The sequence below is a fragment of the Pieris brassicae genome, chromosome 9 (genome assembly GCF_905147105.1).
Source record: "Pieris brassicae chromosome 9, ilPieBrab1.1, whole genome shotgun sequence".
In the NCBI taxonomy this organism is placed as follows: Eukaryota; Metazoa; Arthropoda; class Insecta; order Lepidoptera; family Pieridae; genus Pieris; species Pieris brassicae.
The window spans coordinates 14925352-14940049 of NC_059673.1; the positions used below are offsets into that span (position 1 = coordinate 14925352).

Genomic DNA, 14698 nt, shown 5'->3' on the forward strand with positions numbered 1-14698 from the left:
TACTATAATAAGGATTACATTAGGTTTATGTTTTTATTATATTCAATATTAGTACACAATCTCTGACGGAGCGAATGCCTATTCCAAATTATTTCATTTGTCTCTCATCTTTGCTACTATTTTCCAATCAGTCCCGGCTGTCTCTTTAATTTCCTCTTCCCACGCTTTTGGTTGGCGACGTCTCTTTTTTAGTTATATAATCAAATCAAATCACATAATTATAGATAGACTACGATTCATAACTTCTATTGACAATAAAACAAACAATATTGATACAATATAAGATAAAATATTGTAAGGTAATTTCGTACGAGCAAAGTTGCGGTCAGCAGCTACATAATATGTAATATTTAGAACACATCTGATAAATTACAGTTGGCATGATACGTAAATAAATGACACATCTTAATCTCATCAGCAATTTTAGTTGACGGGAAGGCAAATAAATGTATGATTTATCTTATAGTGTATTTCTGAACTATCCATAAACACGGGAAGTTGATTTTTGTTTTTCGCTTTTTAATAAGTATCACTACATTGAACTAAAGTTCAATTATACTTATTTATAGTATTATAAGTACTCACACTCACATTTAAATGTTGTTTCAACATTTGTCAAAAAAATAAATAGTAATTTAAAAAATAATTTTTTTCAGAATTTTGAATTGGAACACGATCACCATTGTTATTGACTGCAGTAATAATTTCTATAAACTCCTAATAAAACTATAAAAGGTTTGATATTCGTCGGCGTTTTTAATGGCAAGGGACTTAATGTTATCTTTCGGGAATAAAACCCAGAAAGAAAATAATATGATTGCATATTATAGCGCAGTAGTTGAAAAATCGTTGCACTGTAATTTTGTGTTACAAGAATTAGTTATTTACACTGCTTTAAATGAAATGTGAAATCCTTAATGTCGGAGCAATTGCGTAAATGCTATTTAAGAAAATAGCGTATATTACGAAGATCTAAAAATACCCGTGTTAATATAAACTATAAAATTAAGGTATACTTAAGAATTCATTCGTCATGCTAAACGGGGGTTATATTAAGAATTAGTTTGGCTTTGCGCGCGGATTAAATTTTGCCAATAAAATTCACAACTGAAAGTTTCTGAGTTACAGTTATATTGAAGGTACATTGGTAACACTAAAATGTTTAGAACGGGCCAGTTACAAACATTGCTAATGAAAACTTTTTTTGAATTTAAATTTTAGAACTCTTTGGAACCTAATGTAGTATATTGCATTCAATTGTCATTTGTTTTTGTGAATTGGCAGCAAATCTATAATGAACCGAACGCGAGAAAATTTTTGATCAATGATTTATTATGACTTTCGTTGTGGGCTTACTCAACAACAAAGCTGTGATAGGCTACGATTAGCATTTCTTAATGAATCCCCATCTCGTGCCACTATTTACAATTGGTTTAACGAGTTTAAGCGTATGCGTAGGAATCTCAATGATGATCCGTGAGGGACTTCCTTTAACAGCGACTACTGAAGATAACATCAGTGCTGTGTGACGCATGATAGAGGAAGATAAGAGAGTGACCAATCAGCAGATAGGGGCAAGTCTAGGCATTGGTATGAGTCAAGTCAAAAAAATATTACACGAACATTTAGGCGTCAGCTATATACCACATGGATTCCCCATACTTAACCCGACGACCAGAAACACCTTCGCATGGACTGGTGAATATATGACTATGGCAGGTGTCGAGATAATGAGTCATCCGCCATACAGTCCTGACCTGGCGCCCAGAAACTTTCATTTATACCCAACAATGAAGATAAAATTCGAGGTATTCGCTGTACGAGCCCTGAAGATGCGGTGAAAGCGTCCGAAAATGCTATGGAAGAGACCCCTAAGGAAGAATGGGCTCACTGCTTTTCTCAGTGATTCCATCCAAAGTAAAGTGGTCAAGTCAGCTATGCTGTTTAAAGTCAATCAAGTCCTTCATATCTCTATAACCTTTAGCTTTTTAAAAAGCTAGAAAAAAGGATCCTTAACTGGTCTAATATCTGACTGGCCGGCTCGGACGCCTCAGTTGCTGGATGATGTATACGGACAAAAACACGATTCGATCGTGATTCCATGTATGTGACTTTACTCATTGTAACCGCAGTTTAAAAAGAGTTTATATTGCTAATGAAGTTATTAGTGATATATTAATGTTGTTATTAGCGGCTAATAGCTGCGTAGCTGCAAAAACGTAACAACTGTCTTTAATACACTCTGGATTATAAAACATTTTTCTAGACAAATTTCATTTTGATCAAAAATAAACACATGACGCAACCTTAGAAACATAACACAAGCCTTCGGTTACATTTTCTCAAAGCATAAGATAAATTAAGTACATTTTTATGCTTCATTGAACAGCAGGGTTAAGTAAGGACGCGTCTATAAATGTAGCTTATACATAAGTGCCTATGCATGTACACAGGATGTTTTTTTCTCCTTCTTAATATAGGTAACGTTGACTTTACTATTATTTTTTTTTCTATACACTCTTTTTAGTTAATAATAAAATCAAAGTAAAACGAATTCTTCTTAATTTTTTTGCAAGTTAGACTATTTTAACCTACCCCCAGGTTATTTACGTAAATAAAATAAAATTAAATTAAATTAAGGGCAATAATAATGAATTATATTTAAATATTGAAATTGATAATACGTTTTGTCTATTTATTACATTACACGTTTGTTTAAGGTGCGTAAATAATGTATATATATCAAAAATATTAAGTACCTACGGAAAAGATACAAAATATTTATTTAGTAATGATAGTACTAGTTAGTTTCATTAGGTTTGTATATAGGTTACTTTATTAAATAGTTTAAGGACGACGAAGCCACACAGGCTTTGATATTTTTTTACAAGCTCATCTGATGTTAAGTGATATCATGATCACTCTCAATGCCAGAGAGCTCGCAAATGTGTTGCCTAACCCTTTAACAATTTGTACGCTCTTTAAAAAATTAAACCTTAAAACAGACTTAGGTAAAGAAATCCGCCTGTAGACATTTAATACATGTATGTATTTTATATACGCTACACTAACGTGAGACTGTGAGCCCCGCAGTCGTAAATACAGGCGACGATATGAACTTGTTTTCACTCGAGTACGAACGTAAATCGCATTCGAATTGAGGTTTCAGCTCTTGAAATTTCGAGAACGATTTTATTTTAGTGAATTTTTTTTGTTTTTTTTTTTACTTTAATATCAAGTTCATTGAGATTAATGTTAAATTTTTAACATTATTTGTCAATGTGTATAAAATAGGTGTTCTTTTTATGGCGCAAGTTACAATAGTTACAAATTTTAAGGCTGAATATAGATTGGCACTGACAAGTTACGCAAAATGTAAAAAAAAACAATTAAATGGATTTAAATTTAATTTTATTTTGCTATTTACAATACAATAACAGAAGAGTGTTTAGTATATCAGTAATCAGACCTCCAGATCCTAATCTTAAATAGACTGTCTTAAGATTAAGATTTACAGGTCAAACTACTGAGAGACAAAACACTATAGAATGATGGTTTGCGTTATGTTGACAAATGTGAACTAATTTTTGACGTACACATCGTCTTATAATTCGATGGAGCCCGCTGCACGCACGAAAAAACATGACTCATGCGGCGTTACCTCGCTCTGCGGCGTTACCTAGCTCTGAGGCGTTCCATTTAAGCGCGACAAGGAGACACAATCGGCCTCCGCGTTCGGCAGCGTTCGTCATCTGTCTCTCTCCTACTTGAGTGAGCGATGAAAAAAATTGACATAATTGTATTTATGCGTACAAATAAATGTAATTTGATCAATTCAATTGTGATTTCCATTTACCTACTTCTCTGTATCCATACAAAATATCTATCAAACAAATAAAATTAAAATTTTCTTTTGAAAAAGCAACCTTTCCATCAGTATTTTCTTATGACGTTGTCACATTCAACTATCGTCAGTAAACCGACTTTCCAGACAAGCGTTATATTTTTATTAATACTGTAAGAAATTGTTCAAGCCTACAACGCCAAGAAAGTACTTGACACTAGAGACAATTCTTTTCTATCACTTATTTTATTCCAAATACGATATATTGCCGTAGATATTGGGCAAAAGAACCAAAAGCATTAGTTATCACAAACTTGACCAATATTTCGGTTTGTAACTTGCATCATTTCTCATGTCATATCACCTGCGTTTACTTTCAAACCTTGCTTCATTTCTTTACATGTTGACGAAATATAGCACGATTAATAATTTCCTTTGGATTTCTCTTAAAGTTTTTTCAATATGAATAATATTTCACCTTGCATAAGACACCAATAATAGGATAGATGATGATCATTTTAAATGTTATAGTTTTGTAAGTAATTTAGTTCTGGCTAGTGTTTTCTTAATTTGTTTACCCGTAAAGGTAGGAATGGAGTAACTCAAATATCAGTAATTAGCAAATTATACATTCAATATAAAAGATTAAAGCAATTTTTTGATCCTAAGATATTTGTGGTTTTTTTTTATATTTTTGTATTCTACCCACGTTACGTGTTTGCATATAAATTTGTTTAGTTACAATTTTGCAAATTTACCAATCTACTAATTAAATAACTTAAAATTTTGAAAAGTTTGAAAGACAATTGTTTGCCTTTCTTCATGTTAAGAATACTTCGAGGCGAGGTATATACTCAGGGCTAAAGAATAAGCCTTTAAGTTTAGTAGTTTAGTTTAGTTTGAACTCTTTGTTTTGATTTGATGTTTAGAGAAATAAACGCATTTACAAAAAAAACAGAAACTCTAAAACCACCTGTAATGTAGGTCATTCGCTGGTGAATTTTAATTTAATAAACAGTCAAATCGATTGCATAGGTGATTGACCTCTTGAATGTGCCTTAGCCACTTTTAAATTCAATTTTGAATTTATCCTCAATTCATTTTCGCAGAAGCGAGAATAATAATAATTCAGTGGTGCTACAATCCTATCTCCTCACATTACATCCGTTTCTTTGATCATTTTTATTTCATATACATAAGGGCAACCGTCAGATTCTGATTCTGTGTGACACATGTCGATTTTTGAATCTATATAATTAATTTATTTTGTACATACATGAACGCCCTGCGCTGTGTTCGAGTCTTTCGGATAGTAAAAGCATTCAATTGAAATTACTTTATTGAGGGCTACTGTTTTTTTAGTAACTAATCGCACAGTTGACAAATAAGGAGTATATGAACTTTTTGGATTCAGCTATATTAATATTTAGACAAACACGTAGACGGCAAAGTGTCATGCGACTCGCAATTTTTCATCAAATATTAAGACGTAACTATAAAAATGTGGGTTTTATGACTACTGCACACGTACTATTTATATGGTGTATTACATTTGTGTCTGGATAAAAAAAAAACCTGGAACAAAACAGTAAGATTACGATACCCGTGTGTCTAGAATTTCTGAAACGTTTAAAAAAAATTCTGTTAAATTATTTATTTTATATATCAATAATAATAAAGCCCGTTTACTTTCCAATCATGATAAAAAGATAATATACAGCTTAGATTTTTTACATTATTTTATTAATCTTGTTATCTTATATATCCTAAATCTTTGCTAAATTTAGTACCGTCGATCGGAACTCCTTCGCGGGTAAAAGCCTCCTCCAGCTTTTTCCAACTGACTTTCATGGCATGATGTCCATGTCTTTCTTGTTCCATTCGCTTCCTGTTCCCGCTTCTATTTCTTCTTCTTATCCACTTTTTGTTGGGCGCCCTCTTCTTCTTCCCCTTGGTCTTTTCCATACAGTTGTCTTTAAAGTCCACCTTTATCTGTGTATCTTGCTATATGCAAAACGGGGCGGGAAAACATAAATCATTAGTTATTTAAAGCTTACAGACAATATTTTCCTTTAATTATTTAAATCAATTAAATTTGACAAAAATAATCGTCGTCTATATTAGATTTACAATTTAATTACAATAGCGCAAAGCCCAGAGCCCCGCATGATTTAAATTTTATCCCGTTGCAAGCGAATTCCATTCTGCTACCGCAATTCCCAACATTTGGATTTAAGATGCTCTTGTAATTGATTAAAAACCGAACCATTACGGCAAAAATTACTCACGCTATTTGCCATTGGAAATTAAAAATTCAAAGTGCTTCGCCAATTAATTAATGTTTGCTTTTGAGATGGGTTTGCAATTTATGAATTTTATACTGTAGATAAAATATATCCACCAGTAGTAGTTATGAATAAATACTTACCTTGGAAGTTTGAAATAGTCTTAACAGACATAGAACACTTTGTATATTTAAAAAGTCGCCATTGTGGAAACAAACGAGGGGTCCGCGGTGAAAATATAATTGTTTCAATTTGGTAGACGAAGAAAGTATAACTTCTCACTAAAATATGTGTGCACAAGTTCATATTCATGCGAGATTTATATACATTTTCAAATGAAATAATTTGTAGAACTTATTAAATCTGTATAGATAATGTTTATTCAAAAGTCAATTGGCCTTTAAAACATATAATTAATATTCGCATATGTAATAAAAACTAAATTACCCACTCTAAAGATTAATTAGTTGACGTAAAGATGAAATCTAGAAACCAAAATAAAATGATCCTATCAACCGCTGGAATTGCAATGTACATTTAATCCCGACGATTTGTTTAGTCACAAATTCTAGTGTAAACCACGAGCACGTATCTGAGCCATTTTTTTAAATTCAATTTGAATATGGAAGAAGATTCCGCTAAGCAAACCAAAACAGTAAGTGTTTGTGTAAGGCTTTCAAGGAATTAGTAACAGTAGATTTATATTTTTTTATTCAAAATTACTAAAATAAATTATGGTAGTTATAATTACAGACATTTTAATTTATCGTTACGTCTTTTAAATTGGATTAGATAATAATTAAAATTTTACTATCAGTGTCCGTCCCAAAATAAATTTCAATAAGCTTTTCTAAACATACAGTGAGGTTTAAATACTTAGTCCTATTTTTTAAAAAATTCAGGCACCTACGCAAGAATCTAAATAGTTGTATTGATTATTTGCAATAAAGAAACTAACGTATTCAAAAATTATTGTCCCATATATATGTCCAATGTCTCACAATCTCGCTTTGTTGTAAAATTAATTGTATAAAATATTTATACCTTTTATTTAATATCATAAATTTCTTCAAGAAAAGCTAAAAATTTTAACTTCCACAGGCTTCGATAAACTTATAAATTTTATGAAATAAACTGCTCAATAACTCAAAGGTTTATCTAAGATGGGATATTTTATACAAAGATGAGGTTTAAACGAATAAATTTCCACAAAATTGCTTTCCTTTTGTAGAAAAGTAAAGAACGCAAAGATAGTCGCGGCCGAAATGAGTCAGACGCACAGGAAGAAATAAAAAAAATCAAGAAGAATTTACTGCAGTCTGTGGCTGATGGGGGGTAAGTCTGAAATTAGATACACTAGAACTTATTCAAGTGATTTTAAAAGCTTTAAATTTATTTACCTTAATGTTTATCGTACAATTTACGTACGAATTAAATAAATTATATAATTTTTTTAATGAAATGAATATTTTGTCTTGTATAACAATTCAAGATTTGAACATTTATGAAAACATTACCCAGTTTTTAATCAAAGCTGTATCTGTTTTTTCATTAAAGTGTAAATAAATTTTGATACAAAGAGATAATTTGATAAAGATTCGAGATATTAATAATAATAATAATCCAGTGGCACTACAATCTCATATAGGTCTTGGCCTCAGGTTGCATCCGTTTCATTGATATTTTTAATTCATAGATAAGTAGGTGATAGACTTTCTCTCTGCCACATATAAATTTTTTTATTTGAGAAAAGCCTGCTGCTGAAACGAGCAAATCTTAGATGCGTACATAGGCATAAAGTCATTGATGCATACCCAGCAATCGAACCTTTGTTTGATAGTCGCACACTGAAGAAATTGGGCCATACTGCTGTAAAGTAGAGTAAAACCTAAACTGTTTTTTGGAGATATGTCTTAATTATAATTATCTTTAAATCAATACAGGTACGACTTGATAATAATTAGTGAGTCTCTCAGCTTAATTATAGTTTTCGAGAATCCAGAATATTAATTAGCTGTGGAAGTATGTTATAAATTCTGAATTTATGAAAATAATTTCTCATATCTCAAACGTCGTGTGAGCCGTATATCCTTGATAACAAATCTGATTTTACATTACGATAACATTTTCTAGGATTATTCTTGGTGATAATTCTTTTGAGCTTTCGGTTCCTGAGCCGAGAGCTCGTTCCGGTTCGAAAGCCCGTGAAGCTTTGGAAGTCAATGGCAATATATTAGCGGAACTGGACGAGAATAAGATCTTCGAACTTAAGGAGGTAACTTATGCATATATATAAGTAATGTGTGACTATATATTCTTTACATATACTGTATAAATTATTTGTCGTGGGACTTTTTAGAAGAAAATTACCTAACATCCTTTCTGAATACACTTGTGATGTTATTTGTACTCTTAAAGTTTTTATTGTTAATAGAGATCGTCTGTTTCATATTATTATCAATAACGATAATTTTTGACTCCAATGCGTGGAAGCGTCTTCAGTTCATCAACGATTTACGTAATTTAAATTTAAATTACGTAATATTTTTAAAAGTATAAAAAGCGCTTGGGTTAACGCTTAATCTCAGGAACTACTGGAACTCTTTAGATTGTTTTTGTTGAATAGTTCATTTATCGAGGAAGTCCGTTATAGATATACTCGCGTAAAATCAGTTTTACATATTCTCATTACGTACGGAATAATACATTACATCATCTAGAAAGCTATTCTGTAAACGTTCAAAATTTGCAATTACTTTTAAGCCGAAAGTCTCGAATAACCCGGGAGAGCAATTCATGGCGTCTACATAATCGCTTCGGCAAACAACAGGTCACGTCCGCTTGATAAAATCTACTAGTGTCTGTTACGAACAAAAAATATAGTCAAAGTTATATGTAAGAATATGTACTGAACGTATTATTCAGAACAATAAACCTAGATTCGTGAAAAATCATAAATGCACAAATATTTAAATAATATCGTATCGAGTATTAAGAATATATATAGCACTAAATCACCTACACAATGAGCAAACCCCTTATACACAACCTCACGTGAATACTCTCAATACACCACCACAGAACACAGCCGAATTAGATATTACTTAGTTATTGTATTGAATATTTTTTTTTTTTTGTTTTTGTCAATGTTTGAAGCTTTTTGTATTTATGTATTTCATTTGCCTTTGTATTTAGTATAATTGTGTCTATAATTTATGTTAGCTTTACGGTTACGAAATAAATAAAAAAAAACATATTATCAGTGTATTTGCAGAATCTTAATAAGTATATACTCTATTATATTCATCAAATCATCGAATTTAGAGTCTTCTATTAATAATTGTATACCAATAACGTAAGACTGTCGTAAGTACCCAAAAGTAACTTAGTATCGCTATAAGTATTGAAGAAGACTTTAATATTACTCTTGTTCAATAATAATATGCGTCAGCTGGGGTTAGGTTTAATTTTCTTTTCGAGTGTGTTCAGAACTATTACATGTGAGCCGGTGTTAAATCCCTACATTTATTTACGTATATGAAATAATATTATTACATGTAAGGTAAGTTTATATTATTGTGTGGTTGAATTTTACAGGTTCTAATTAATTGATACCTGGTAGATAGTATCAGAGCTGATGTTTTCCTTGTTGAACACGCTAACATGCCAGTGTTAAGGGTGCCACAGGGACTAAATATTTAATGTTCAATTTATTTTTAATTATTATAACGATTCTTAAAATTGTAGATAAATAATAAAAATATTTATCTTTCAAAGAAAATAATAGCAAGGTACTTAAAAACTAATTTAGTATTGATATAATTAAATGTTGTTGTTAATAGTAAACAGTGATTTTTCTAACGAGTTTGGTTTTCCAGGCATTTCTCCTTTTCGATCTGGACGGTGACGGGTGCATAGATCACAACGACCTACGTGGGACTTTTATCAGCTTAGGAGAAAATGTAGACGAACACGCTGTCAGCAACATGCTATCTGAGGTATCTCTCAATATTTCTGTATTGTTATACAGAATAATCAAAAACCGTTTTTGACAGGAGCAATATCATGCTGGAATAAACTCAATTAACAAACCATACGCCAGACCACTGAGCTTCAAGGTGGTCACTATGTTATGGTCCAGTATATATTAATAGCTACTAATAGTATTTGCCCTAGAAATCTATACTTGCTTTATGGAGCATACTTTGGTGTGTACTTTATTAAATTTAATAGTATTTTATGGTAAATGTAGTTTAAAAAAATCGTTAGTGCAAAAAAAATATCGCATTGGCTATTATTGGCCAATTAAATGACAAAACGCGACAAAACGTTCAAATTAGTAGTGTAGAAATATAATTTTAATATTTTCAAGACAATTATATTTTTCACTACAATTCAAACAATTAAAAATGTAAAGAATCATGAACATATTACAAAAAAACTGCCAGACATCTGTTAAAAAATATGACCATAAATCTGTTTTATTTATACAAAACGATACTTTAAGCCAGTTGAGAGTAATTCTGTTCGTGTAAAAATATTTTTACAATTTGTTTAACCAATTTTCTATCAAATTAAACAGAGCATTGTTTGCGTTCGATAAATTTATTGTATGTTTACGATATATTTATATAAACTTTTATACGTTTCATGTTTTTTGTTAGCACTATCCAAACAAACATTTCGTATAGAAATACACATGTGACTAATAATTGTAGGTTATAATATCGTATTTATTTATACGAATTTTAGTAAAATCTATCTGAAGATATACGTATAGATGACTTACAGGTTACACATTAACAGACGGAAAGCGAAATCGTTAACTAAGGTGTCATTTACGTTATATTGACACTAACAATGTATTTATTATTTTAACAATGCAATTAAATATAGAAAAAAATGAAAAAATGGATTTTGAAAACCGTTTAGTTTGAAATTCTAAATGATATGAAAAATTGGTTTATAACGCCTTTTACCTTAAAGGGTAGGTGTGACCACGGACCTCCCTTTGCTACAATCCTGACATACCTCTCTCGCCTCTACTTTTATAACATTCACCATTATTCCTCGTCGATAATGGGTATTTTTGACTTTTAACTTGTACGTACGTAGTACGTTAGGTTTCGGTCCAATTATCCAGCTTAACCACACATATCTTACTTGTTAACCGCTTACCATTGCCAAAGGCCCTTGTCGCAACGTCCTCTTTTAATCGTGTAATCCTTTAATAATCAATGAAAGTTTTATGTTAATACAGGCCACAAATCCGCTAGACTTCGACGCATTCGTCAACCTACTCGGATTTAAAACGCTTGAACTGGATTCAGAGGAAATTCTAGTGACTGCTCTGTCTCGATGGGACCCTGAAAACACTGGATACATACCAGAAGCAAGGTACGCTGAATTATTGTGAACTATAATATTTATCAATGGCACCTTCATTCTTACGGCACCTTTCTGCTGACAACTATTGTCCTAATTCAGGCGCAAATTTTTAATATGCGTTCATTTTAAGGCAACAAAAAATATTTATTTATAATTAAGGAATATTACATTACATTAGCGCGAAATTGTGTCCGCTATGCCCTATGAACAAAAACTCTGCAGTTCATTATTTCTGCTAACAGATCAAGATCATTATCAAAATGTCTCATGGTATAAATGTTTTACGATCCCCGAAGCAATTTACATAATTCTCACGGATGTAATGACAAGACTAATGTAAAGACATTTGTCGATCTTAGCAGCTTATGGCTGTAAAATGGGAGTTGACGTGCCATTTCCGAGATTGCTCTCCTATTGTATGTTAACGTTATCATAATATGAAAAAGGTCGGATGTTTTTCGATGTTTCCTCTTATTGTTGTGTTATTTTAAATAAGCTATGACTCACAACTCTGAGATCGTGGAATCCCAGCTGTGAAGGCTTTTCTATAAACTATAATGATTAATTACATTTTTAATTAAAAAATCTGAGTGTACTTTTGTTGCATTCAATATATTTCATGTTTTATTTATTGAAAAAGTTTAGACTTGATTAGGAAACATTCTTTTTGTTTAATCAGAACTTCTCAACTTGATCACGCCAAGAAAATAAACTTGCAGACTAACTTAAAACCGGTCTGAACTTAAATAAAACTATAGTCCTTACTTAGTTCAACTGTATGCGATTGTTCCAAGGACAATTACAATTGTTTCGCTGCTGTAATTCAATGAGTCGGTATTTACTTTAACTTAAAGCGTTTTTCTTAAAGACTTTAAAGAATATTATCCGCATTAGGGTATGTTACCTTACAGTTCTTTAATAAAAGTAGTGATAGCGTATCATTCAAACTAATTAAAGGCCTCTCAAACCTTTTAATCAATAATCTGTAAATAACGAAATGTCATAATTGTGATTAATTCACATAAAGTAATTTGTACAAGCAATCAAAACGACACAGCAAAAAAATGTATCATACAACTGTCGTATTCCAGTTTTACTAATTTATTTTTCTATGTATAATTAATTATTTGTAACCAACGTACATAAAGTAATCTTACAGCTAACAAAAATTATAACAAAAAACAATATCTAACCTTAAAATATATTAATAAAAGAAGTCCCTTTAGGCAAGGTTCTGAAGATACTGGTAGCGTTCCTCCTTTAAATAGGTAGTCTAATTCTTTATTTGAGGTGGCTGCCAGCTGTTCGGTGTCCTGTGAAGTCCGACTAACCTTTAGACTATTAAATAAAGGAGTTTTTGTTTCAGAGTAAACTTATTAAACCAACATACAAAAAAATCGTTTTTTTTTGTTATAGATTCATATTGGTCCTGCCTAAATGGCATTTGTTTAATTTATCAGGACGCTTTACAGAATATGAACGATTTATATTTACCAGGTAGCGGACCCAATACAAATATCAAAATCAAAATCATTTATTCATATAGATAACTCAATGCACAATTATGAACGTCAAAAAAATATATAAAATGCTTGTAATTTTCCACTTACTGCCAGTTATCAAATCAAAGGCGTAGAACGGAAGAGAAGAACTGGCAATAAACTCTCCGCCACTCTTTTTAATCGCCAAGTTTTTGTTTTACTCAACGTTTATAAGGAGCTGCAACCATTACACTATGTTCTACATGACATCTTAAGTATACAATAATAATAAAATAAATTTAAAACAAAGATTTGGCCTCTATCAGCAGAAGGCATGGTTAAATAGGAGCATGCACTTACATTCTCGTGGGAACAACACGCATATCATTACGTGAAGTAATCGAAGTCCATGTGTTCAGTCAGCTCCTGTTGACTTTCTCTAAATAAATAATTTTGGTAATTGCGCGATGATGTAAACACATATTTGTTTCATTTTACAGAATTCGCCATGATTTAATGACGTGGGGTGACCGTTTCACGGAAAAGGAAGCGGAATACGCTTTGGATGAGGCCCCAATGATGATGGACAAAAACGGCTACAATCTCATAGACTACAAACAATTCTGTAGAAAACTCTGTGGGCTTAAGAAAACAAATAAACAAGTACTCGAAGTACAGAATTGATTCCCTAATCATAGTTGTCTATTTTAATATTACTGTGTATTTAAAACTCGTTAAATTGTAAAACGTAGTGAAGTCAGTAACGTAACACGTTACAGTTAAACTCAGTTCATATTTATTTATTGTATACTTTCTTATAATCAGAAATGAAAAAAGCAGTTTATAACAGTGTGGTGGAAACACAACCTGAACACAGTCTTTCTGTCCACCACGTAGTCGAACAGATTAAAATAATTAACTTATATACTAAGCACATATTACGTAAAATTAGATTATAGACATTATATTTCGCGTAAAACGTCACATACCAATTGAAAAGTTGACGCTATGTAACTTTATTGTAACGCATATATTAAAGTAATGAAAGCTTGTTGTGTAAATTGTTATTTTAAGTAAGCTTCTTAATACATCATTTGAATTTAGGAACTGTAGGAACAAATGTAGGAACAACAAAAATAACAAAGTATTTAAAGACAAATTTCTCACAATAATTGTTATCAAACAGAATTTCTCAATGATTGCATTAATTTAATGAAATGGATTTTCAATTTCCCCAAGAATCGTCCTTTAACAATCTCCTAAAACTTGACTTAAATAATCAAAAGTTCAGCTTTTACGGGTCGAGTAATTTGTCGTCGGAAAACCTCGTCATCAATTAGTGATAATTGGCTTGTAAAACAAAACTGTTATAAGTATTAACAATGAATAGTCTTTTATTAAATATGTATACCAATATTTAATAAAAGACCAGAGATATTTAATAGAAGAAGTTTTGTATCTATTTATTTTTATGTTTACTTACAACAAAATTGTTTTCAGTGGTTTGTTTTTAGTACCTTTTACTGTTACCGTTAAATTGTTGCGTAATACATACATATACATACAGCATATCTCAGCGAAGCTCAGATCAGAATAGTCATAGTAAGTATGAATATATTTTATATACTAATGTTCCCACCTTGAAATATTTCTATTTTTGTTTCGTACTTATTGTACAATCAGCGTTGCGAAAACTTTTT

The 14698-nt window shown here is 31.2% G+C and overlaps 1 protein-coding gene across 1 annotated transcript; it reads left to right on the forward strand.

Annotated features, from left to right (window-relative positions):
- The first annotated feature begins 6634 nt into the window (after positions 1-6634).
- Positions 6635-14049, forward strand: LOC123714139 (calmodulin-2). Its single transcript, XM_045668294.1, has 6 exons — positions 6635-6784; positions 7361-7464; positions 8263-8404; positions 10008-10127; positions 11390-11526; positions 13499-14049. Exons 1-6 carry the CDS (start codon positions 6752-6754, stop codon positions 13680-13682), a joined length of 720 nt encoding a protein of 239 aa, XP_045524250.1. The 5' UTR covers positions 6635-6751; the 3' UTR covers positions 13683-14049.
- Positions 14050-14698: the final 649 nt, after the last annotated feature.